A 26746-nucleotide genomic window follows, 5' to 3' on the forward strand; every position below is an offset into this window, starting at 1 on the left:
GGGACAGGCATTGTGGGGGCAGAGCCCTGGAGGTGAGAAGGGGCTTGCAGGAGGCAGGGGGCGGCCACCACTCCTGGGGGCTGGTGGGAATCAAGTCCTGCCCTTTAATTGCCCCAAGAGTCCAGGAGCCTCCAGCTTCCTAGAGGAGAATGCGTGTTGGCACCAACACCATCGCCTTCCAGGCAGAGAAAAGGGACCCGCGTTCACGGAAGAAAGGAGAGTGTCTGCAATTCTTCAGTAGATTTATGGAAATGGCTTCGAATTACAGCATTTAGAAAATAAATATAATCTCAATACATAATATTTTCTCCATTATATACTCTCCCCTGCCAGAAGCCACTTCCAGCATGTGCACTCCACCGGTAAAGAGTAATCAGGTTTTATCCTAGAAAAGAAGCAGTAGGTGTGTCATCTCCAAAAATAAAACTGCAATCGTCATTGCAATGTGAAGCCTGAGATTTAAGCCTGAGGAGGTGTCTGCTGGGCCACTCAGCGGCGGCAGCCTGGGTCCCAGGCCACTCTGGGTTGTGAGGAACGGGCAGGGTCCCCGGGGGGCGGGGAGAAGGAGAGGTGGTGGCCACGCTGGTGGCCCTGGGCGTCCTGGCTGATTGGTAAGCCCGACCCAAGGCCCCCAGCAACCTCTGCCTATGGCGTCAGCGCCTGGTCGGGCCCCCACGCCATCAGCAGGGGGCAGTGGTGGGCAGACACCAGGGGCACCCTGCCTGCCTAGAGGACCGCTGGGTCAGCTTCCCGCATGTCCCCACTCAAGAAGGAATGAGATGCATGTTGTTTAGCCAAGTCCTGAGGAAGGATGGGGGTGGCGGGGTGAGGGCTGGGGAAGGAGGTGGGCCGCTGTGGGGGAGAATGGGCCGCTTGCGTTTTGGGTTTGGGGGGTCCTGCTGCACCGCAGAGCCTGCGGAGTGGGATTCGCCACCACAGCAGAGGCAGCAGAGCGGCCCCACTCCCACCCACCTCCATCACCCACCCTGATTCCCAGAGCCCCCCGTGAGCTCTGACGTGCCTTCCCCGCCAGGCACCCTGCCCTGGGCGAGCCACCAGGCTCCTCTGGGTCCACTGCTGGGCAAAGCTGACCTCTTGTCAGCCCCTGCAGCTGGCTGGGGTCCCTGTGGGGAGGCAGGGTGGGCGAGACAGAGGCTCTGGATACCCTAGAGGTCTGGGCAGCCCTGCAGTGGCGGGGGCTCATGAGACCAGTGAGACCCGCCTGCAGCACAGCCCCTCCTTCCTGGAGGCTCCTGGCCCAGCGCAGGTTTGGGCTGCCCCTGGCGCTGCGTCACAGGCCGGCCTTGTCGCTGTAGAAGGGTGTGACGTGGAACACGTAGCAATGGGTGCACACTCGGACCGGCTTCACCTGCCCGTAGCGGGGCAGCGGCGCTGAGTGTGAGGAGCAGCGGGAGCAGAAGATCTGGAAGGGGGTTGGGGCAGTGAGGGTCCGTAGCAGGCTGGCCCCACCCACCCTGGCTCCTCACCCTCCCACATGCCCACCCACCCAGCTCAGGCTGCACTGGTGGGTGGGGACAGCTGGGCCCTGGGTGATAGGGGCTGTGGTGCTGGGACCTTGAGGAGGCTGCGCTCCATGAGGGGTCCACATCCTGCACTGGCTGCTGCAGGCTCCAGTTCGCACCTGCTGTCCCCTCCCTGGGGCTGGACCTGGGCACCATCCAGGTCCCATGGCCAAATGCCTGGAGTCAGAGCCCAGGACCTCCAGGGGCTCTGCACAAGACCCCACAGGCCTTGCCAGCCTCCCTGGGCATGGGTCCCAACTGCCAGACCTCAGGCTGTGTCCACGGTCACCCTTGAGTGCTGGGGGACTCTGTGCCCGGCGGGCGGGGGGTCCCACTCACCTTCCCGCAGCTGCGGCAGTGGTGCTTCCGGCGGATGACGGTGAAGGGGGCTTTGCACGCCGTGCAGAAGCCACAGGCCTCGTCTGGCACCCACTCAGGGGGCTCTGTCACAACAACAGCAGCTTCACGTCAGCAACAGCAGAGGCAGGTAGGCTGGGCCGGCACCCCCCAACCTGCCCTGGGCCCTCCTTCCCGTCCCAGACTGCCAAGCTGCCCGACCTCCAGCCGGCCTCCCGGGGGTGGTCTCCAGCTCCCTCACGCGTGGACTGGGTGGCCTGTAGCCCCTCCCCCAGGAGGAAGGCTGGCTCCCACGGCCCCCACTGGTTTCTGGTGCCGTGTCCCAGGCCAGAGCCTCCCACACACCTTCAAAGTCCCCATCGCGGGTCTTGGCTGCCAGTTCCGAGGACGACAGCGTCTCCTGGCACAGTGCACAGTCCTCCAAGGCCGCGCTCCGCAGAGTCTGGGTGACTGATGGAGAAAAGGGGGCCATCAGGTATGGCGAGTCATACAGGCAACCGATGCAGGGTCATCTGCACCTGCTGGGCACAGCTGGGGGCTTCCAGTTGTGGGTCAGCTCCCCAAGCCCCTGGCAGTCTTATGGCAGGTGGCACCACGAAATGTTGGGTACTGATCTTTGGCACAACGTGAGGGCCCAGAAGCCTGTGGCTGTTGCCCCCAACAAAGGCATCCGGCCTTGGGGCCCTGCGTGGCCCGTGTGTGGCCAGGACCCCAGCTCACAGCCTCTGTGTGCAGAGCAGAGCCACGTCACCTGCCGTCTCTGAATCACGATTTCCAGAAAGCAGCCCTGCCAACTTCCCTGGTGGAATGCAGCCTGGCAGTGTGGATTCTGCAGGGCAGAGCTGGGTCAGCACATGGCCTCCTCCCTGTTGGGCCAGGGCTCCAGGACCAGGCGGGCGGCCCCGTGTGCCTGGACACTCCATGAGCAGGAGCCCCTGTGGCGAGGGGTGACTTTGCCAGAAGAGGTGCCTCAGCTCAGCATCAGGGCACCAGGGGTGGTGAGCAGGGGCTGAGTCCCCTTTCCCGCCCTGGATCCTACAGGAACCAAGGGCCAGACTCCCTGTGCCTAACCAGTCCCTGCCCTGATGTTTTCCCTTCAAGATAATGTACGTGCATGTGTGAGTGAGAGCGTATGTGCCCGTGCTGCATGAGTGTGTGCATGTGTGGGGAAGCATGAGTACATATGTGCACATGTGTGCAGGTGTGGGGAAGCATGAGCACATGTGTGCATGTGTGTATGTGCACATGGGTGTGGGTACGCATGAAAACATGCATGCGTGTGCACATGCATGTGGGTGTGGGTATCCATGATAACGTGTGTGCATGTGTGTGTGCACAGGTGTGGGTAAGTATGAGAATGTGCGTGCATGTGTGTCTGTGCATCTGTGTGCTGGTGTGGGTATGCATGAGAACATGCATGCATGTGTGTGTGCATGTATGCATAGCTGTGGTTAAGCATGAGAACATTCGTGCATGTGTGTGCATGTGTGTGTGGGTGTGGTCATGCAAGAATATGTGCGTGTGTATGCACATGTGTGTGCAGCTGTGGGTATGCATGTGTGTGCAGGTGTGTGCAGTTGTGGGTATGCAAAAGAATTTGTGCGTGTGTGTACACATGTGCATGTGTGTGGGTATGCATGAGAACGTGTGCATGTGTGTGTGTGCACCTGTGTGCATGGTTGTGGGTAAGCATGAGAACATGTGTGCATGTATGTGTGTGCACGTGTGTGAGGGCGTGGGTATACATGAGAATGTGCATGCATGCGTGTGTGCATGCATGTGTGTGTTGGCATGCATGAGAACATACATGCATGTGTGTGCACATGTGTGTGGGTGTATGCATGAGAATGTGTGTGCATGTGTGTGCACATGTGTGCGGGTGTTGGTATGCATACAAACGTACATGCATGCGTGTGTGCGTGCGGGTGTGGGTATGCATGAGAACCTGTTTGCATGTGTGTGCATTTGTGTGCAGATGTGGGTATGCATGAGAACGTACGTGCGTGTGTGTGTGTGCACATCTGTGGGGGGTATGTATGAGAACAGGTGTGCATGTGTGTGCTTATGTGTGAATGTGGGTGTGGGTATGCGTAAGAACATGTGTGTGTGCATGTGTGTGCGGGTGTGGGTATGCATGAGAATGTGCGTGCATGTGTGTGTATGTGCACGTCTGTGGGGGTATGTATGAGAACGTGTGCATGTGTGTGCTTATGTGTGAATGTGGGTGTGGGTATGTGTAAGAACACGTGTGTGTGCATGTGTACGTGCCGGTGTGGGTATGCATGAGAACATTGTGTGTGTGTGTGTGTGTATGTATGTGTGTGCAGGTGTGGGTATGCATGAGAACGTGTATGCATGTGTGTATGCACATGCCTGTGTGTGAGATGGCTGTGAGAGTGTGCCTGTGTGCTTCTCCTGTGCCAACCGTGTGTGACACCTCAGCAGCTCATGGGCAGCAGTGGACTCTGCTACCCCCATAGGGAGGGGAGTTCAGAGTCGGCTGCCTCCAACTGCTCTGAGAGGTGGCACTCAGTGGAAGGGATGCTGCACCACGGCCGAGTCCCATCCTTAAGAGGGAGGGTGTGGGCACTCCCAGCCTCCATCAGAGCCAGAAGTGAGGTCACCTTGCTGCTGCATGGCCGGCGGACAGGAGCCGACGCTGTGGGCATCAGCCAGAGCCACTTCCCGGGCAGGTAGCCTGTCTGGGCACTCCTTGGGTGTGCTGCTCTGCCCCTTGGCTCCCCGGCAGGCAGGGCAGCCTGGCACATGTGGAGTGCAGAGGTCTTGTGAATCCTGGGGTCCATGATTGCTTGGTAGGGCCCTATTTGCCCAGGGCCAGAAGATGCGGATTTCTGTGGGCAGGGACACAGCCGCCAGCGCAGCCGCAGAGCCCGCCCTGAGCGGGCACTCACCCTTCCTTAACTTGTCCTTGTCGTCTGCTTCTGGCTTGGTGGCCATGACCTCAAACAGCGTTTTGAGAATACTTCTCAGGTCACTGGCATAGTTTGTTTGCAGCTGGTCAGCCACACCTGAGGGAGGAAGACCACGGTCACAGGCAGGACGGATGGGAGGTGGGTGCTGTGGGCTGGGCCGGCCCAGCCGGAGCTCACAGCCAAGATCAGCGTGTTCTCAGATCAGTCAGGGAAGGAGGAGGCCCGTCCCCTTGGGGGAGGATTCCCTTGAGAGGAATAAAAACTCCGGAGTTGAGAAAGAGCAGGGGAAGGGAGAGGACCACGCAGACACCCCGCCACAGTCGGTCTGCCACTGACATTCACACCTTTTAGGCAAAGGCCACAGCCATCACTGCCAAGCTGGCCCGGCCACGTGCTGAGGGACGCTCACAGAGCCCCTGTACTGTGCCCACCCCCAGACTGTCACAGCTCCTCAGGCATCCAGATGTGTCTACCTGCAAAGCATGTCCCCCCCTTCCCCTGCAGGAACAGCCCCCAACAGCCTGCGTGGCTGGGAGCCCAGGGTGGACCCTGCCCAGCAGTGGTACCAGCCCTGGCTCTCCTGCCCCCAGACCCCATTGCCCCCGCCACCACTCCCTGGAGGAAAACACCTCCCTACCTCACCCGCAGACCCCCCCCCCCTCCCGCCTGTGTGAGGTCAGTCCAGCCTTCTCCATGAGGAGTGCTTGCTCCTAAACGTAGAGCAGGCTGCCGTTTCCAAGAAAGTGCCGGGGAGGCTGTACACGCCCTGCCCGACCTCCACTAAAGTGCAGCCCCTGTGCCCTCCAGCCATGCGCCCGTCCCAGGCCGTGACAGGGCACCTGAAATGCAGACGAACAGGCGGTGAATAAGGTCATGGCTGCCATGGAACCTGGACCGGATCTTCTCTCTCGTGGCCTGCGGAGCGACGGGCGTGGCTGCTGGGGCTGCCTCTGGCCCTGTCTTGTCTGAGGAGCAAGACCCAGGCGCGGAGCTGCTGCGTGGAGAAGGAGACACCGTGTGGGTGGGTACAGCGAGGGGCTGTGGAGCCGGAAGGTCACTGCTCAAGGCAAAAGTCTGTGTTCCCGCAGATGCCCACCCCACAGGTGTGGCTCTGTCACCCAGATACACAACTTTCCTATCGCTTAACCTGAAACGTCCTCACCATGTACGCCAGGTGGTGCGACAGGGCTCTGAGCCAGTCCGGGCCCTGTTCTGGGCCTCCGATTTCTGCTCGGCCTCCTGGAATGGACACTGGTGGCGACTCACCCACCGAGGCTGCGCTCCTGGCTTAAGATCCACGCACTTCCCCGACGGAAGCGTCAGCTCACCTTGCTGCCTTTTCTAACGGCCTGTCAGGCAGCCCCCACGCTAGCCCCTGGAGCCTGTGAGCCCGACCTCATTTGGAAAGAGGGCCTCGGCAGCTGTCATTAGGTAAAGCATCTGGAGGGGAAGAGATTGTCCTGAGTAAGCCGGACAGACCCTAAGTCCAGTGACAAGAGTCCTTATGAGAGGCAGACAAGGACACAGACACAGGCGGGCGGAGAGCCCACGTGGACGCGGAGGCTGAGACCAGAGATGCGGCCCCAAGCCAAGAACACCTGGAGCCTCCAGAAGCTGAGAGAGGTGGGCGGTGCCAGCCCTGGAGCCTGTGCGCGGCGTGAGGCTCTGCGGGAGTCTGGACTTCTGGCCTCCAGCCCGTGAGACAGTTTCTAGGGCTTAGGCCAGTGACAGCAGCCTCAAGAAACGAACACAGGCTCCCCCGCCCCCACCCACACTTCCCGTCTCCACCTTCCCACAGCTGCGTCCTCAGCTTTGACCAGATCTGCTGTTCAGGGGTTCCCCGGTGACCCTATACGTTGTTCGCAGCCGGGCCCGTACAAACTCGGGGATTCACCTTGCCCAACTCTAGGGGTGCACCCCGGCCCCTCTCATTTTAATTTATTTTCTATCATATCTTTTTGTTCCATTTTCTGGGACATTTCCCCCAACTTGTTCTTCTAAGTTTACTCTTGACTTTTAAATTTCTGCTATCTGGTTTTTAATTTTCTGCTGTTACTGTTGTTTCATGGATGCGAAATCTTTTCTCTGCCTAGAAATATTCACAATCCTTTTTTTCAGTTGCCACTGGCGCCCCGCGTGGCCTCTTTTGGAGGGCTTGGCTCCTTTACGGGGCCGTGTCTCACGCCGAGCCTTGCCCAAATATTCGGGGGTCCTCCTGTCGGAAAGAGTGTGGGTGGAACAGCAGGAACCTTCCCCTGCTGGTGGGAGTGTCAACCGGTGCAACCACTTCGGAAAAAATGTTCGCACCATTTCAGTAATACCAGCGCTGCCCACACTCCAGAGCCCAGTGGCCTCTGTTGCCGGCACACACTGCAAACGTGGGTCTGCGTCTGTCTGCAGAGACCGGAGGTCTTAGAGTCGGCGCTGCTCCAGTGGAACGCGGGACAGGGTCCCAAGTCCGGGACCAATGGGATGGAAGATCGACCGTGATCTAATCACTCACCGGCAGAGGCCAAAGAGGCGGAGGTGAGCCTGCCATGGCCCCGCCAACGCGAGTGAATCACACGTGGTCTGAGTCCTTTCACACCGAGGGAAACGTGCAGAACTGCCTGGTATCTAATTTAGGGACACAGCCTCGTGACATCAACCCTGCAGAAGCACAGTGGCATGACGCACGTGAGAATTCAGGGCAGCGGGCTGCGGCAGAGGACGGGGAGGAGGCTGGAAGAGGCCCCAGAGCTGCACGGGGCCCCCTCCCTCACGGCGACATGCTAACAAGCTGAATGTTCACCAGAACGTGGGGCCACGGTGGGAGGCTTGGGGGGCCTGGGCCCCTGGGATTAGATCCTCTGCTGGGACCCCGACGATGCTCTGTAACTCTCCCCTCCCGGGTGGTGCAGGATCCACAGATGAAGCCCCTGGCCTTCAGCTTGGGGGTGTGGGCCTTGCTGCCCTCTGCCCTGGGAGCTGAATGAGGGAGGGGCCTTTGCTGTCCAGGATGTCAGCTTCCACTCAGTACCCCCAGCCTCATCAGAGCCTTCACCAAAGGAGCTAAAGCTGGACTCAGACAGATACTGCACGCCCATGTTCACAGCAGCCGGGAGATGGCAGCAAGCCAGGTGTCTGCTGGCAGAGGCGTGGATAAGCCCACCGTGGCCCATCATCCAGCAGAATATTATTCAGCCTTAAAAAGGAAGGAAATCTGGATCCGGGCTACGGCATGGACAAATGTTGGCAACATCACGCTGAGTGAAATGACCCAGTTACCAGAGGATGGATCCTGCCCGAGTCCCCGACACCAGGTCCTGAGAGCCATCACGTTGCTAGAGATGAAAAGTAGGACGCTGGGTGCCAGGGAGGCCGGGGAGCGCGGAGGGAGGGAGTGATGGGGAAAGGTTTCAGCTGGGGAAGATGAGGGCGCTGGCGGCGGCTGCACCGCACTGAGTGTGTTCAACGCCGTGAAACTGTACGCTTAGGAAGGGCTGAATAGTGAACTTCATGCTACATATATTTTACAAAAATTAAAAATGTGAAAAACAGAATTGGGCAGGGAGAGCAGACGAAAGGGAACAGGGGCGGCAGAAGGCCGGACTGGCATGGTGCCCGATGCAGAAGGCTGGGGGGTGTTATTACCAAAAACCACGGAACTGTGTGCTTCAGAAAGGTGAATTTTGTGGTGTGTATGTTACATATCAACAAAGGCTTTTAAAAAATCACTTGTGTGTAGATATGGTAGCAATAAACTGAAAGTGAAATTAAGGAAACAATCCTTAGTCCTTTGCAATAGCATAAACAAGATTAAAATACTTGGAATAAATTTAACAAAAGAAGTACAAGAATCATACGCTGAAAACAAGAAAACATTGTTGAAAAATATTAGAGGACCCATATAAATGGGAGGACGTCTCGTGTTCATAGACCGGAACGGTATCGTCGAGAAGGCGCGACTCCCCAGATCCATCCACGCATTCGGCGCAATCCACACGGAAGTGTCAGCTTCTTCCCTTGCAGAAATTGACAACCTGATCCTAAAATTAATATGGAAATGATTCAAGGGACCCAGAATAGCCAAAAGAAAAAGAAGAAAACAAGTTGGAGGGCACACTTGTGATTTGAAATTTGGCACAAAAGACCGGAAATGCAGACTGTGTGGGGCCAGCTTAGGACCGACATACAGACCAGCGAAACCCAGAGTCCAGAAATCACCCACATGCTTACAGGCGATGGGCTCTCAGCAACTGCCAAGACCACCGACGAGGAAGGAATAGCCTTTTCCACAAATGCTGCTGGAAAAGCAGAGACACACGTGCAAAAGGATGAAGCTGAACTCTTACCTTATACCACATATGAAAATTAAGTTGAAATGAATCAAATATCTAGATGTCAGAGCTAAAACTCTAAATTTCTCTCTCTTTTTTTTTAGATGCTTTCTTACTCTGTCACCCAGGCTGGAGTGCAGTGGTGCAATCATGGCTCACTGCAGCTTCGATTCCCAGGGCTCAAGCAAGCCTCCCATCTCAGCCTCCCATCTCAGCCTCCTGAGTAGCTGGGACCACAGCTGCACACCACCATGCCTGGCTAATTTTTGTATTTTTAGTAGAGACGGGGTTTCACCATGTTGCCCAGGCTGGTCTCGAACTCTTGGGCTCCAGTGATCCGCCCACCTCAGCCTCCCAAAAGGCTGGGATTATAGGTGTGAGCCACCACGCCCGGGCTTAAAATTCTTAAGAGAAAACATTAGAGTAAATCTTCATGGCGTTGGACCCGGCCACAGCTTTCTAGACCTAACACCTAAAGCACGAGCAGCAAAAGAGAAATCAGAACTGTGCTGCATCACGTTTAAGACTCTCCGCTTCACAGGACGCCGCCAAGACAGTGAAGAGAAAGCCCACGGAAAAATTTCTGCAAATCATGTGTCCGATAAGGACGTAGTATCTGCAATGTAGAAAGAACTCTTACAGGCCAACAACGAAAAGACAAAAAAACCACTACTGAAAAAATGGAAAATGGATTTGAATACATTCTTCCTTCCAGAGAAGATACACAAATGGCTGATAAGCACATGAACAGATTCCCAGCAGCACTGTCCGTTAACACCAAACGTTACAATTAAATGCCACGTTATGGATTAGCACGATCGGAATAATGCCCTCCCTGCCACACACAAAAAAAAACCCAGAAAATAACCAGTTGTGGTGAGGAAGGTGAGGACGTGGAGGAACTGGAATCATCTCTTCCTTATGGGAATATAAAATGGCACAGCCACTTTGGAAAACAGCTGAGTGGATAGATAAAATGTGGTCTATCTGTGTAATGAAGTTTTCAGCCACGGACGGGAATGAAGCCCTTACACGTGCCACAGTGTGGATGGACGCTGAAAACATCATACTGTCATCCCAGCGCTTTGGGAGGCCGAGGTAGGGGGATCACTTGAGGTCAGGAGTTCGAAACCAGCCTGGCCAACGTGGTGAAACCTTTCTCTACTAAAAATATAAAAATTAGCCGGGTGTGGTAGCAGGCACCTGTAATCCCAGCTACGCAGGAGACTGAGGCAGGAGACTCACACCTGAACCCGGGAAGCGGAGGTTGCAGTGAGCCACGATTGTGCCACAGCACTCCAACCTGGGCGACAGAGCGAGCCTCCGTCTCAAAAAACAAAAACATGAACAAAAAACAAACCCATCATGCTGAGTGAAAGAAGCCAGTCACAAAAGATCACATACTGTATGAATGATCCCGTTGACATGAAATGTCTAGAACACGCAAACTCACAGGGGCAGAAAGCAGGTCTGTGGCTGCAACAGCTGAAGCAGGAGGGGAATGGGGCGACTGCTAATGCGGAGGGGTTTTATCTATGGGGTGATGAAAATGTTTTGAATTAGACCAGGCGTCCCCAAACTTTTTACACAGGGGGCCAGTTCACTGTCCCCCAGACCGTTGGAGGGCTGCCACATACTGTGCTCCTCTCACTGACCACCAATGAAAGAGGTGCCCCTTCCTGAAGTGCGGCGGGGGGGCCGGATAAATGGCCTCAGGGGGCCGCATGCGGCCCATGGGCCGTAGTTTGGGGACGCCTGAATTAGACGGTGACGTTGTTGTACAGCCTCGTGGATGTACCGAAAATCACTGAGCTGTGCATCTAACAAACAACAGAAGAGACTGTTTTTCTTGTAATCACCCAGTAAACTCATATTCAAGAAATAGCTTATAAGCTAAATGTGCATCGACAGGGAATTGACTCAATACATTAGGTCATTTCCATATGGTGAAACTATCTGCAGAAGGGCAGTTCACTGGAAATGTTAAACTGAAATGAGAAATGCTTCATTAAAAGAATTAGAGGCCAGGTGTGGTGGCTCATGCCTACGATGCCAGCACGTATCGGGAGGCCCAGGCAGGAGGATCGCTTGAGGCCAGGAGTTTAAGACCAGCCTGGGCAACATGACAAGATCCTTGTCTCTATAAAAAACACAAAAATTAGCCAGGCATGGTGGTGTGCACCTGTAGTCCCAGCTGCTCTGGAGGTTGGGGTGGGAGGACCGCTTGAGCCCAGGAGTTCAAGGGTAGAGTGAGCTGTGAGGGCGTCACTGCACTCCACGACAGCCCGGGCAACCAGCAGGACCCCGTCTCTTAAAATAAATAAATAAAATAATAAAAATAAAAATTAGACACGTCATGTACACATACATGACACACTGGGGAACGTACTCAATGTAAGGCATTAATCTCACACTTACTTCAGTAGTAAGATTACAGGTAAATTATTATTTTCAAAGTCTCTTTTCAGATCAAGTATTGTTTTGTGATCAGAAGAGATGCCATTTCGAGAAGCGAGGAAAGCGCCTGCTGGCAGCAGGTGGCACCCTCGGGCCCTGCCTGTGGTGAGGAGCTTGTTTCCCTGAAAGGAGGCGCCCTCGGGACGCATTCAGCTGGCAGCTCCAGCCCCTTGGACCCACGCCCTGAGGCTAGGCAGGCTGTGTGGACAGGAGTCTGCTGCTGAAGCACCCCTGGAGGAGGGAGATGGGGAAGGGCCCTGACACTCCGTGGAGAGTTGACTGTGGCTGAGAACAACGACTCCTTCCAGCAGGTGGAGGCCGAGGCCAGGCCGAGGCGGGCTGATTGCTCATGGGTGGATCAGATCGCTGATGGCCATCTCAACCCCTGGCTCCCTTCGCTTGCCACAGGAAAGGCCCTCTCCTGCCTCCCTGCCCTGGTCGGCTGGAAGCTCTGGGAGCGTGGTGGGGAGAATGCGTGGACAGGGAGCGCCAAGAGACCCCATGCAGAGATGCCACAGGCAGGAAACCCAGTGAGGCACTGCCCAAGGGAACCAGCTGGGCTTGGGAAGGCCAAGGGAACAAGAGAGCAGAGCGGGGAGGCAGACCCCAGGATTTCACTGGGAGTAAGCGCCCGGGTCCTTCTGGGGCAGCCATTCCTGGGGCCATGGGGACGGTGCCTTACTTTCCCGCTGCTGTAACGCGGTAACAGTACCACAGTCCAGGCCGTTCATCATCCACGGAAACATTTGGCTCAGTCTGGAGGCTGTGAGGGGGAGGGGCCCTGTCCGACCAGGGCTTTCTTGTTGTGTCATCCCATGGAGGAAGGCATCACGTGGGCGAGAGAGAGGGGGAAGGGAGCCATGTCCACCCATTATAAGGACCCCATTGCAGCAGTAACATTAATGCACTCAGGAGGGCAAAGCCCTCATGACCTAATCACCTCTGAAGGGTTCCGCCTCTCCATGCCGCTGCGGCGGGGACTCAGCTACCAGCACAGTCCACACATTCAAACACAGCAGGGGCCACTGTTGGGATACCAGTGGCCCAGGAAACTGCCTCTGGAAGGGTGTTGATCCCCGGTAGCCAGTTGCTGAACAGACAGGGTAGGACCATAAGGAGGACTCCAGGGGTAGATCAGAAGCTGTGTATCCCTAGAAGCCATGGCTAGTGGGGGAGCTGCACACATAATGAGACAGAGCCGAGAAGTGAGCTGGTACCCGGGGCGGGCGAGGGGGGGGGTCCATCCCTCTGGTGAGGAAGGAACAGTACAGGTGAGACGTGGCCACCATTTAAGACACAGAAGGACAGCGAGCCACGAGACGCAGACGCTGGAGGAGCGAGAGGCACCTCCCCTGCCAGCAGCTTCCCGAGTCTCACCACAGAGTCTGAACTCTTGTCGCTGGCATTCTCAAGTCAGCGGATCAGTGCCATCTCAGCATGTCCGCCCAGATGTATACAAGTCCAGCCTCCTGCAGCTGCCAGACACGCCTGCACCTGCTGCCTGAGTGCTGCTTTCTGCCACTCTATTGTAGAAGGCGGCACAGACTCCCGCAACGGCCCCACTGTGGTTTAAACTATGAAATGTGATTCTGTGGTGAAGAAAGACAGTGTGATTCTAAACAGTCTCATCGAAACCAAAGGCTGACCAGGCTATGTCTTCAGCTGTGTCAGATTTAGGGCACAGGACAGTGGCCAAGTTCCCAGAGTCCTCCTCTCTTGAACAGCACACAGGGAGGACAACTGCCTGATGTCATCACTAGGGTGGGAAAAATGGTGACGGGAGCCTCTGAGATGCTGGGAACATGGAACATGTCTGAATTCAGCAATTCGATAGAGCAGAGGACGGAAGTTTACTGGACTGATAATTTTAATTCCCATAACTATGGAAAAGATAAGACCGCAGCAAAGCCCAGGTGAATCTGATGCCGTGAAGAATCTGGCAAATGGGTATGCAAACGGAAAGACAGGACGCTGAACCTCCAGGAGTCTGTGAAAAAAGAAAATGCCAACTTGGAAAAACTAATAGCATCATAGGATGTTTCTCATTATGACATCAGATAGATTAATTTTTGAACTCTTGAAACCATTTGCAAAGGCTAATAAGGAGAAAACAGCCTGTAGTCCCAGCTACGGGGAGGCTGAGGCGGGAGGATCCCTTGAGCCCAGGAATTCAAGGCTAGCCTGGGTAACATAGCAAGACTGTCTCTAAAGAAAATAAATTTTTTAAAAAAAGAGAGAAAAGCAAGGAACAAGAACAACTGGCAGGCTCCAGGGGCAGGGTTTATTTGTAATTGGATGTGGGAAAATTGGCAGCTTAGACATTTGCACAACCACACACCAATTCTAATGAGCCACCTTGGGCCCTAATGCAAATGGTGGGCTAGCTGCTTCTTGTAAAGTCATCCATCCCCCCATCCACCCACCCATTCATCCATTTACTCATCCACGCATTTACCTATACATCCATCCACCCACCCATCCATTCACCCATCTAATCATCTATCCATCCACCCATGCACCCACCCATCCATCCAATCATCCATCCATCTACACATTCACCTATCCATTCATCCATCCACCCATTCATCTAACCATCCATTCCTCCATCCATCCATCCATCCATCCATCCATCCATCCATATACCTATCCATTTATCTATCTACCCACCCATCCATCCACCCACCCATCCATCCAATCATCCATCCATCCACACATTCACCTATCCATTTATCCATCCATCCATCCATCCATCCATCCATCCATCCATCCATACATACATCCATACATCCGCCTATCCATTTATCCATCCATCCATCCAACTACATCCATCCATCCACCTGCCCTACAAACATGGACTAAGCACCAACTCTGAGCCAGGAATTACAAAGTTCAGCCCTTAGGAGCTCACAATTTGATGGCAGAGATCAATAGGTGAACATCAAATTATCACACTTAGGGAAAGTGTGATAACATCCACCAAGGATGTTATGGGAGGTCAGAGGGGACACTCCTCACTCAGGGTGGTCTGGAGTGCCAGGGAGGGCTCCTGGAAGGCACAGCGTGAGGATAGCTTGAATGAAGGCCAAGAGGTGGGAAGCAGCCCGCAGACTGTAGGGAATCCCCTGGTGATGCTGGATGGATGTATAGGTCGAGGCTGGGCAGAGGCCCATGGCAGCGCCTGGTGGGTGTGTGGGGCAGTTCGGACCTTGGCCTGTTGGTTGGTGCACCCCAGAGGATGCCCCACAGAACACAATTCCTGTAGGCTACACCAAGGGAAAAGAGTTTGAGAAGCAGAGCGCGAGTGCTCTTTCTTGGAGCCCCAGCATCCACATTCATGGACGTGGACATCGATCGACAGCTCAGGCTCACTGTGGAGGACGTGGTCACAAAGGCCTGAATCACGTGAGTAGCGTCGGAGGGAGTCAGCCAGCCAGCCTGGAAACAAGTGCTCAGACATGAGATCAGTTCCCACTGGGATAAAGGCTTTGCTGCCAGGCTGGAACACGACAGCTTGACCACAGCTCATCGTAACCTCAAACTCCAGCCCCATGCGATCCTCCAGCCTCAGCCTCCCAAAGTACTACGATTACAGACAGAAGCCACCGTGCCCGACCTGGGGCTTTGAAGATCGTGATGGGAAGGTGGAGAGGGCGATGGCTCCGTGGTGGACAGCCCAGCTTGCAGAGGAAGCATCTGAGTGGAGATCTGACCAATGAGATGGAGAGGACCTCAGAGCAGAAGCCCGAGATGGGGTGAGCACAGCCTCCCAGGACTCAGAGGTGAAGGCCTTCCTGCCCAGTCACACTGGCCACCGGGCCAGGACAATCCCACAGTCCTGGACACCTCTGGCTCCCAAGAGGAGCTGCAGCCCGTTGGGACTTCTTGTCTCCTCTCATGGCACCCCACAAAGACCTCCGGGGGGCTGGGTCTGCAACGCACAGCAAGGCCCGGCTTTGACTTCCTTTGTGAGTCCTGGGATCAGGGAGGGCGGAGACACTGTTCCAGGAACCAGCTCTGGAATCGGCTGCCAAAGCCGCAGCAGCTTGCCCAGGCCACAGCGGAAACCGGCAGCAGGTAGATGCCTCTTCCTGGCAGGTGTCCTCAAAGTCCAGCATGGCAAGGATTTAGCAGGGAGGCGCGTGTGTGCTGTTTGGGGTTGAACTGCCCCCCCCCAAGTTCATATGTTGAATTCCTAACCCCCAATACCTTAAAATGTGACCCTATTTGGAAAGAGCGTGATTACAGGTGTAATTAAAGTTACGACGAGGTCTTCAGGAGGAGGGTGGGCCCTAAGCCAACATGACTGGTGTCCTTACCCGAGGGGAAAATTTGGGTGCAGACTCCCACGTGGACTGAAGGCAGGGGTTGGAGTGACGCTCCTATAAGCCAAGGAACACCCGGATGGCCAGCAAAGCCCCCGAGGCTGGAGGGCAGCCTGGGACAGGTTCTCCCTCACGGCCCAGGACGAACCAGCCCAGCTTGATCTCGACGTCCAGCCTCCAGAACTGCAAGACAACAAACCCCCTCTCGATTTAACCGGCCTGGCACGCGGTGCTTCGCCACAGCAGCCCGGGGAACTAACACGTGGCACCAACCCTGCCACGACACTGAGTCCACAGTGGCTGCCAGGCCTTTGTACCAGTGTCAGCCCTGATAACTTCCAGCAGCGACGAAGCTGCTTTCTTCCTGCTTCCTCTCCAGCCCCTTGCAAAGTCATTCTCTCGTGTGGTTTTCCTGCGTGAGTCCGCGTTCCCGAGGAAGTCTGTCTTCTCACGACAGCTTCTCACGAGGCTGCAGCCCCACATTCCCTGGGATGAGCGGGGGCTGGGACTGAGAAGGAGACAAATGCTGCTCTGTGACCAGGGCATCCTCAGAAGGGTCGCTGCCACTGAGGGCTAGAATGAGGGACACAACCGAGGGACAGGAAGGAGGGCTGCGCTGGGCCGGGAGGGAGGGAGGGAGACTGAAGCTGGGATCTCAGTGCTGCCCCAGCCTGGCCAGCGGGCCGGGGTCCGTGCAGGCTGCCGTCCCTGTGGTCTGTAGCCTCTCCTGAATGTGCCATCTGGCCCTGGCGCATCCTCTAGGAGCACCCTTCAACATCCACACTCCCCATCCCAGGGTGTGGGTACGCTCTGGGACCAGGCACTGTTCCCTGACCCATCTCCACACCTGCTCCACACAGGCACGCTAGGGGCTGCAGGGACCATGGCCTGAGATTTGCTGCCGCAGGACTTGGGTCCTCATGGGGAGCTTGGGGTCAGGGGCCAGGGCTGGGCCAGCGGGCAGAGGACAACCCCCTGTGTGGGCACTGGCTCACTCGCCCTCCCAGGGTGGGCTGCACGCTCCCCACCCTCAGCCCCTCCCCTCTGGCCCCCAGGCCAGCCCCGCTTGGTGCTAACGACATCTAAGGGCCCTCGTGGGTCAGAGGTCAGGCCCCAAGGCCTGCCCTTCTCAGGGAGGGGGAGCCTCAGGCGTGGGCGGGGCTCCTGCCCCTGAGGAGGTCAAGTGCTGAGCTCCACACCTGTCACCACTGCGACAGTCGTCCGTCTCTTCTCAATCAGCAAGAGGCGAGGAAATACATGCCAGCACCTCCAGAGGAGAGCACAGTCCACGACGCCCGGATTTCAGCCTGGGGAGACCCCGAGCAGAGCACAGTCGTGCTGAGACACGCCTGTGACCCACGGGCCGCGCCGCAGGCCCCTCGCTCAGCGTTCACGCAGCCCAGCTAGCTGCCGCGGAGCCCAGAGCCGGGCTCGTGGTGGAGCAAATGCCGGCTCCCGTCCGCAGCTGCTGCCTCTCCAGCCCTGCTCTCCGCTGTCCTGAAGACAGGGGAGGGTGACGGAGAGGTGAGGGGCTGGAGGCCATGGTGGCATGAATGTGCCCCCCAAAATGTGAATCTGTGACTGTGACCATTTTTAGAAAAAGTTCTTTGCAGAGGTAGTAAGTGAAGGATCCTGAGACCATCCCGGACCACCTGGGCGGGCCCCGACTCCAGTAAGTGTCCTCAGAAGAGAAAGACGCAGCGAGGGTTCCAGAGAAGACGCGGCAGAGCTTGGAGTGACTCGGCCTCAAGGCAAGGAAGTGCCAGGAGCCACCAGAAGCTGGAAGAGGCAGGAGGATTGTCCTCTCGAGCCTCGGGCTGCAGGCTCACTTCAGCGCCTGCCTCCAGAACGGTAAGCCAGCGATGCCCCTGGTTTCAAGCCTCCCAGCTCACAGGTGTTCTGTCACAGCAGCCCCGGACAGGCATCTAGAGGTGGGGCCTGTCCTCCGATGCTGGGAGCATCTCTCAGCCTGTGCGGGTTACGTGGCCCAGAGCTTTGTTCCCTGAGCCACGGACCAGGACGGCAAGATAGCCACGGACGGGTGGGACAAGCCAGATCCTCTCAGCGTGCGGGTGCGGCACAGACGCAGGGAGGATCTCGGGATGGCCTCACCTGCAGCAGCCGAGAAACAGGCTGAGCCCGTCCCGGCTGCCGCCGCCGAAGGGCCTTTAAGTTTGCAGTCACTGTTTCAACGTCCCGGGAACGTGCTCCGATTCGCTGTGTTCCCGCCACGCTCTTCCTTCCCGTGCAGTGGCTGATGACTGACTCGGAGGTGGCGTGGCTGGCGCTCCCGTGCGGAGACCAGCACCCATCACAGATCTCCAGGACGTCTGAGCTAAGGGCCGGAAGGGGCGTCCCAAGCGCCCTTGGGGTCTCTTTAGGTCTCTGGAAGGGAGACAGCCCCTCCCTGCCCAGGGCTCTCAGTGCCTTCTGTGATGTGGACACCGCTGTCAGCCGTGGGGGCTGCATGGCGGTTCATTCCCGGGGGGCGGGGGAGTTGCCGCAGGGTGCACAATTTGGTTCCAAAGTACTGAACGTAAGGAGAGACTGGATACCGACTCGCGAAGGCTCTGAAAATTAGCTATTTTCCGTCTCCTCTAATTCAGCCGCAATGCCTTGATGTCTCTTGGGGTTCAGTTAGGAACTCGAATTCCTTTATGCTTTTCACAGTCCCCCACCCCTATTCCTGTCTAGCCGGGCCCTGTCAAGGTGCAGGGGGCCTAGAAGTCAGAAGCAGCTTGCTTGTGATCAGAAGTCCTCCCCACCAACAACGGCTAGGCAACAGTCACCATGCAGCAGGGAGGGCTTCCTGGAGGAGGTGGCCTGGCCTGAGTAGAGGTATGGCCCTACTGAGTCCACAAAGGCCTGAGGGCCTGCATCATCTCCCAGCCATGATCACTGGGTACAGGGCCTCCATCTCCTAGGGCCCTTGCAGCCCCAGAGCTGGCTCCCTGCAAAACGAACAGGTGAGACTAGAACAGGGAGCCCATCTCTAGCGAGGGAAGTCCTGGCCTGTGGAGTGAGGGGTAGGTCAGGTGAGCACCTGCTACGTGGTGGGGGAACATCAGGCCCTGGGCTGGGTGCTGGGGCCACATCGGAGCAGCAGCACCTGCCTCCGAGGGGCTCTGGGCTGGCAATGAGAGGAGACCCCCGAGGGGACCTGGGCATGTGGCTGCTGCTCCACAGGGAGCTCCTGCCATGGGGAGGGTGTCCCCATGCTGGGCTGGGGAGTCACAGGCTAGAGAGTGTGAACTGAAGGCCTTGGGCATCACCACCTCTGCCGTGTGGGCAGGAAACATAACCTCCCAGGCCTCAATTTACTTGGCTGTAAAATGGGAAAGCAAGGCTGGGTGCAGCGGCTCACGCCTTTAATCCTAGTCCTTTGGGAGGCCAAGGCAGGAGGATCATTTGAGTCCAGGAGTTTGAGATCAGCCTGGGTAACACAGTGAGACCCTGTCTCTACTAAAACTTTTTTTTTAAATAGGCCAGGTGTGGTGGCTCACACCTACAATCCCAGCACTTTGGGAGGCCAAGGCGGGTGGATCACGTGAGGTCAGGAGTTCAAGACCAGCCTGGCCGACATTGTGAAACCCCGTCTCTACTAAAAATACAAAAAATTAGCTGGTCGTGGTGGTAGGTGTCCGTAATCCCAGCTACTCGGGAGGCTGAGGCAGGAAAAGCACTTGAAGTCGGGAGATGGAGGTTGCAGTGAGCCGAGATCGCACCATGGCACCCCAGCCTGAGCAACAAGAGCGAGACTCCATCTCAAAAAAAAAAAAAAAAAAAAAAGTTGGGCTTGTAGCCCCTGCCTGCGGTCCCAGCTACTTGGGAGAATGACTTGAGCCTAGGAATCCCAGGCTGCGGTGAGCCGTGACTTCACCACTGCACTCCAGCCTGGGTGACAAAATGAGACCCTGCCTCAAAATTAAATTAAAAATTAAAATAATAAATAGGAGTGCTAAGGCCAGGCACGGTGACTCATGCCTGTAATCATAACACTTTGGGAGGCCGAGGTGGGAGGATCACTTGAGGCCAAGCGTTCAAGACCAGCAGGCCAATATGGCAAAACCTCCTCTCTACTAAAAATACAAACATTAGCGGCAGGGTGGCAGATGCCTGTGGTCCCAGCTAGTCCAGTGGCTGAGGCATGAGAATTGCTTTAACCCAGGAGGCAGAGGTTGTAGCAAGCCAAGATCCTGCCACTGCATTCCAGCCTGGGTGACAGTAAGACCCAGCCTTAAACATTAAATAAATAAAACAGGAGCGCAATACTGCCCACACGGGGTCCTCCAAAGAAGGTGTCCCTCAGCACACACGATGCAGGGGTGGGGTAAGTGGCACTCAGCTCCTGGGGGGCTCTGGGACGCCTAGCACGGGCTGGAGTACAGCCTCGCCAGAATGAGGGGGGTGGAATGTGGCAGAGGCTGAGGACACCGGGCCAGACCCCAGGGCCACAGCCTCCTGCCACCTGCTTTGTCAAAGAGGCCAGCCATCTGGAGGGTTAGGCTGGGGTGGGCATCAAGCCAGGTGCAGCCTTACATGGTGAACACCCCATCACCCCTCGGGGGGATCCTCCCCACACTGTCCGCAGCCCCCCACCCCATCATCCACCCACACTGTCCACAGCCCCCCACCCCCATCATCCACCCACACTGTCCACAACGCCTCAGCCCCATCATCCATCCACACTGTCCACAGCCCCCCACCCCCATCATCCACCCACACTGTCCACAGCCCCCCACCCCCATCATCCACCCACACTGTCCACAGCCCCCCAAACCCATCATCCTCTCCACACTGTCCACAGCCCCCCACCCCCATCATCCACCCACACTGTCCACAGCCCCCCAAACCCATCATCCACCCACACTGTCCACAGCCCCCCGCCCCCATCATCCACCCACACTGTCCACAGCCCCCCACCCCCATCATCCACCCACACTGTCCACAGCCCCCCAAACCCATCATCCTCTCCACACTGTCCACAGCCCCCCACCCCCATCATCCACCCACACTGTCCACAGCCCCCCACCCCCATCATCCACCCACACTGTCCACAGCCCCCCACCCCATCGTCCTCTCCACACTATCCACAGCCCCCCAAACCCATCATCCACCCACACTATCCACAGCCCCCCACCCCCATCATTGTCCCCACACTGTCCACAGCCCCCCACCCCCATCATCGTCCCCACACTGTCCACAGCCCCCCACCCCCATCATCCTCCCCACACTGTCCACAGACCCCCCCACCCCCCATCATCCTCCTGCTCCGGCTCCCAAGGCAATGGGATTACAGGTGTGAGCCACAGCACCTGGCCTCACCTTCCCATTTTACAGACAAGTAAACCGAGGTGCTGAGAGGTTAAGTTCCCTGCCCAGATGGCAGCAGTGGTGATGCCCAGGGTCCCACGGTGACACAGCTGACCACAGGCTACGGGGCCTGTGCCTCATGGCCCAGGACACTTGTGGACGTGGGGCTCAGGTTTTCCGGGAGACGGCTCTGGGCAGTCATCACGGCGGTGTCCAGAAGGAACTTGGCAAGCCTGAGTTCCCCTGAGCCCTCAGATCCTCCCCACCCAAGGGGGACAGCCAGGCTGTGGTCAGCCCTCCTCACCTCGGGGACGCTCTATCGGGGCTTCATGGGAGGACAGACACAGACGGGCCGTGGACAGGCCCAGGGAGCTGCGGTCCTCCAGGGTGCCAGCCCCGCCTAACAACTGACCGTCTGCCAGGCCTCAACCAGCAGCTCGAACACAGGCCTTGTCAGAGCCGCGCCCCAGTCGCCAGGCCTAGGCTGTGCCCCGGGGGACCCATGTGCATGACTGCCAGGGGGCAAGGCAGCCCAGATGGGGACGGCCCAGCGGCTCCCAGGCCCATCCCGCCTGGAATGTGTGCGACCACAAGCCTGCCTGCCCCCTCGGAGGAGGTGAGGCCTCCTCAGCTACAGATGGGGCTTCAGGGGATCAGCTGCAGTGGTGCCCGGTGAGACAGGCAGGCTGCAGGCCCCAGGAGCCACTTTCCCAGTTGCCATGGTGGCCCACCTGTGGGTCCATTGCTACCCGGATGGGTCCTGTCTGTCGGCCTCTCCAGCTCTGTCCTCTCACGAGGATGCAACACTGTCGGCCCCAGGAGATGTCTCCAAAAGCCAGGGCCATGGGGGCAGGTGCAGCAGAGCCCGGCAGGACCACGCCTGTCCCCGGAGCAGCTGCTGATGCCCACGGCTCCTCAGGTCCCTCAAGAAGTCAGCTCCTCCAGGCCAGCCTCCCCTCTCCTGCCTCAGGGCAGGGGCCGGGCCAGGGCTGGGCCAGGGCCAGGCATCGCCTTGGGGGGCTCACCTGGCCCTCTGTTGCCCCCGTTAAGTCCAAGCACAAGCCAGGCAGTCATGGGAAGGGGTGTGGGCTGGTGCTGGCCCCACCTGGCCAAGATCTGGGCTCTGGGGACACAGGCCTAGACATGGCCCAGCTCTTGAAAAGACCCCACTAGCCGGGCACGGTGGCTCACGCCTGTAATCCCAGCACTTTGGGAGGCCAAGGTGGGCGGATCACAAGGTCAAGAGATCGAGACCATCCTGGCCAACATGGTGAAACCCCGTCTCGACTAAACTACAAAAATTAGCTGGGTGTGGTGGCACGAGCCTGTAGTCCTAGCTACTCTGGGAGGCTGAGGCAGGAGAATTGCTTGAATCTGGGAGGTGGAGGTTGCAGTGAGCCAAGATCGCACCACGGCACTCCAGCCTGGCGCCTGGTGACGGAAAAAGACTCTGTCTTAAAAAAAAAACAAAAAAGAAAAGAAAAGATCCCACTATTATTATGGTCTGGCAAGCTATTCTTTCTATTTTTCTTCGTCGTTACAGAGGCAATACACATGCACCCTGAGAATGAGGAAATGCAGATGAGCGAGGCCCTGCCTCCCGGTGCACCAGCAGGAGGGGCTCCTGCCACCCTTCCAGTCTCACACCTTGCAGGCGTTTTCTGAGCTTCCGTGGCTTTAAAAATCTCTCCGAACAGAAGCCCCCACAACTGGCGAGTCTCAAGGCGGCCAGTGAAGGCAGCTGAGGACACATCATGGGCTGTTGGCTGTCACGCCGCACGTGGTCGAAACCCGCTTCCTCTTGCTTTTGCCTCCGTGAAGGTGGGAAGGGATATCTGCTTCCAAGGGGGCTGTTCCCCTGGAGCTTTCCTGGTCCCACGGGGTGGAGGAAGAACACCCCTGGAGGACGCGTCCTGGAGCCATGGGGAGTGGGAGGCTGGCACCTTCTCAGCTCCTCAGGTTTCGGGTCACAGAGGAGGGCTAATGCTTACCGAGCAGGCTCCACTCCAGCCAAAGCCCCACTCCCACCCGTGACTGTGGCTCCGTCAGGCTGCCAGGAGCAGGCAGTAGGGTCAGAAGTGGCCTGGGGTCCCATCGCCCCTCACCTCAGACACTGCTGTGTGCCTCACTGAGAACTGTCCTGAGGGACAGAGCTGGGGGCCCTGGGGTGGGGAGAGCAGGAGCTGAGGGCCACACCTCAAGGGACAGCTCTACAGGCCTGGACTCTGTCCGGCTTCTTCTCCTGGAGACCCTCAGAATGGCAGCCCCCCACACCTCCCTCATGCCTGGCAGAGGATACCACCTGCCCGCGTGGGCCCTAGCGTCTGTGCCCGAGGAGGCTGAGGATGAGGCTGGACAGCCACCTGCCGGTCAGTGGGGCTGCACTGGACCAAGGAGCCGGGTGGGAAACGGAGGGGCTGGGCTGCAGGGAGAGCCGGGAACGTGAGCGCCCCAGCGGGCTGGGCTCTGGCGTGTCCTCCCAGGCCTTGCTGCCATCCAGCCCTCAGTGCCACCTCTTCTCACCTGGCCTAAAGCCAGCACGTCCCCCAACCAGGCTCCTCAGTCACATCCAGGTGCTCTGGGGCACTGGGAGGACGCCATGCTACAGAGCCTGAGAGGCACAGGCTCTGGGATGGGTCCTGCAGGTGGCTGGAGAGCTGGGTTGGAAGGGTGGCCTCAGCCATGAGGCCAACAGCAATGCCACAGACATGGAGATGCCCGCCTGGGAGGCGGCTGTGGGACTCCAGGAGGCCCGGCTGGCAAAGCTCCCTGTAGCTTTGTCAAGGCAGCCGTGTGACGGTGATAGTGGCTCCATGCCAAAGGAACAGTGAGGGAGGCCACAGCCTAGGGCAACCCTGGCCTGAAGGGCAGGTAGCGACAGGAGGCAGCAGGGCACGAGGGGTCTAGAAGCAGGTCCCCTGGTTTTACAGGGACAAGGGAAGCCAACTGCAGGGGCAGGGCTGTGGCAAGGGCCGGGTCAAGTCACCCAGGGCCTGATAACAAGTCACTGCCTTGGAGGGGAGGCCAGGGTTGGTGTCCGCTGCCAGGCATGTGAGGGGTGGGGTGGGCATCGGCAGGTGTGGGGGGCGCTGCCATTCTGGGGGAGCAGGGCGATGGGTCACTCGATCCTGCAGCAGAGAAACCGCACTCACGGAATAAGATGATAACTCAACAGACAGTCTGCTAGAAAACACATCAATTTTATAGTTAAAAATCTTCCCACAAGGAAAACTCCAGGCCCAGATGGCTTCCCTGGTGAAGTCTAGCTCACATTCCAGACAGAAATAATGCCAGTCCTACACAAGCTCTTCCAGAAACCCGAAAAGGTGGACACTCCCCAACTCATCCCAGACAGCCGTGATCCTGCACCGGAAAAAGGCATGAAGGGAAGAGAAGACCTGACGGTCAGTCCTCTCAGACAGACGCAAAGTCCTACTGAAACTTAGCAAATCAAAGCCAACGATATATCCGAGGCATAATGCCCCATGACCATGTACAGTTGACCCCAGGACTGCAAGGGTGGCTGAACAGCTGAACCTCAATCAGTGTGATTTATCACATGAACAGGCTAAAACAGGAAAACCATGTGATTATATCAAAGAACGCAGAAAAAGCATTTGACAAAATCCAACATCTGTTCTTAATAAAAAACAACAAAAACAAACCTCTAGGCAAATCAGGACTAGGAGAGAACTCCTTTTTTATTTTAGAAGATGAAAGGCATCTGTGAAAATCCTACAGCTCACATCACACTTCACAGTAGATACGGAATGCTTGGGAATAAGGCAGAATCATCCTGTTTCATTGTTTTCGTTCAATGTTATACTGTACATTCCGGCTGGTTAAAAAAATACAAGAAAGGCCAGGCACGGTGGCTCACACCTGTAATCCCAGCACTTTGGGAGGCTGAGGCAGGCAGATCACAAGGTCAGGAGATCGAGACCATCCTGGCCAACATGGTGAAGATCCATCTCTACTAAAAATACAAAATTAGCTGGGTGTGGTGGTACCTGCCTGTAATCCCAGTTACTTTAGAGGCTGAGGCAGGAGAATCCCTTGAACCAGGGAGTCAGAGGTTGCAGTGAGCCGAGATCACACCACTGCATTCCAGCCTGGTGACAGAGTGAGACTGTCTCAATAAATAAATAAATAATAAAATTATCACAGGGCATCTGAGGAAAGAAGAAAGAAAAAAAGAGAAAAAAACACAAGAAAAAGAAATATAGGACATACAGTTGAAAACAAGCAAAACTGTTTTTCTTATTAGATGATAAGATCATCTATGTAGGAAAACTGATAAAATATTTGAAAAAAAAAAACCATAACTAATAAAGTCAGTTCAGCAAGATAAATCTAGAAGATTAATCTACAAAAATCAGTTTTATCCATATATATTACCAATGAACAATTACGAATTAAAATTGCAAAACAAAAGAATTTACAATGGCATCACAAAACGTAAAATACTTGAGGATTAAGCTGACAAAGGATGTGCAAGACCTGTACAATTAAAAACTGTAAAACTTTGCTGAGAGAAATTAAAGGCCTAAATAAATAAAGAGATATACTATGTTCATGAACCAGAAGTATTATTAAGATGCTAATTCTTTCCAAATTGATATGGATTCTACATAATCCCAATCAAAATCCCAGCAGGCTATTTTTTTTTTTTTTTTTTTTTGGCAGAAGTTGACAACCCTAAACTTCATATGGAAACAGAAAGGAGACAGAATAGCCAAAACAACAATGCAAAAGAAGATAAAAGCTGAGCATTTGTACCTCCAATTCAGGCTTATTATAAAGCTACCATATTTAGGGCCTTGCGGCATTGGTGTCAATACAGGAAAATAGATCAATGGCAGAGACTGGAGAGTTCAGAAGTGAACCCACCCCATGTGGTCAGCTGAAGACAAAAATGCAAAGGCAATTTAGTGGAAAAGGAATAATCTTTCCCAACAAATAATTCTGGAATAATTGACCTTCCTTATGTAAAACAAAACAAAACTTTGATCCATGCCTCACACCATATACATGAATTAACTCCAAGTGAAATACCGTATAGACCTAAATGTAAAACCTAAAGTATAAGACTTTCAGAAGAAAACATGGAAAAATCTTTGTGACTTTGGGTTATGAAAATAAGTCTTAGATACCACACCAAAATCACAAGCCATAAAAGAAAAAAATTGATAAATTGTACTTCCTCAAGATTAAAAACTTTTACTCTTCAAAAGATACTGTTAGAATGAAAACACAAGCCATAGATTGGGAGAAAATATTTGAAAATCACGTAACACACTTGTATCCAGAATATATAAAGAACTCTCAGTACTTAGTACGGAAAAACCGCCCAAGGGAAAGAAACAGCAAAAGATGTCAACAGACGCTTCAAGAAACAACCAATGACAAATAGCACATGAAGAGATGCTTGAGGCAATGAGGTGGCATGCCTGTAGTTCGAGTTACTCGGGAGGCTGATGTGAAGTGGGAGGAATTGCTTGAGCCCAGGAGTTCAAGGCCAG

At 55.8% G+C, this 26746-nt stretch overlaps 1 protein-coding gene across 6 annotated transcripts in view; it reads right to left on the minus strand.

Annotated features, from left to right (window-relative positions):
- Positions 1-225: 225 nt before the first annotated feature.
- The window catches only part of ZFYVE28 (zinc finger FYVE-type containing 28), a 152662-nt gene continuing 126141 nt past the window's right edge, over positions 226-26746 (minus strand). For 5 of the 6 annotated variants that reach the window (XM_039468455.2, XM_039468454.2, XM_074395791.1 and 2 more), the window contains 5 exons: positions 5653-5807; positions 4793-4909; positions 2226-2330; positions 1863-1966; positions 226-1423 (listed from right to left, as the gene is read on the minus strand). In XM_039468455.2, coding sequence (XP_039324389.1) covers positions 1292-1423; positions 1863-1966; positions 2226-2330; positions 4793-4909; positions 5653-5807 — 613 coding nt within the window. In that variant the 3' untranslated portion in view covers positions 226-1291. The remainder of the gene's footprint in view (positions 1424-1862; positions 1967-2225; positions 2331-4792; positions 4910-5652; positions 5808-26746) is intronic. The other variant, XM_074395793.1, reaches the window with a different exon arrangement.

Source organism: Saimiri boliviensis, chromosome 3, assembly GCF_048565385.1.
Source record: "Saimiri boliviensis isolate mSaiBol1 chromosome 3, mSaiBol1.pri, whole genome shotgun sequence".
Lineage (NCBI taxonomy): Eukaryota > Metazoa > Chordata > Mammalia > Primates > Cebidae > Saimiri > Saimiri boliviensis.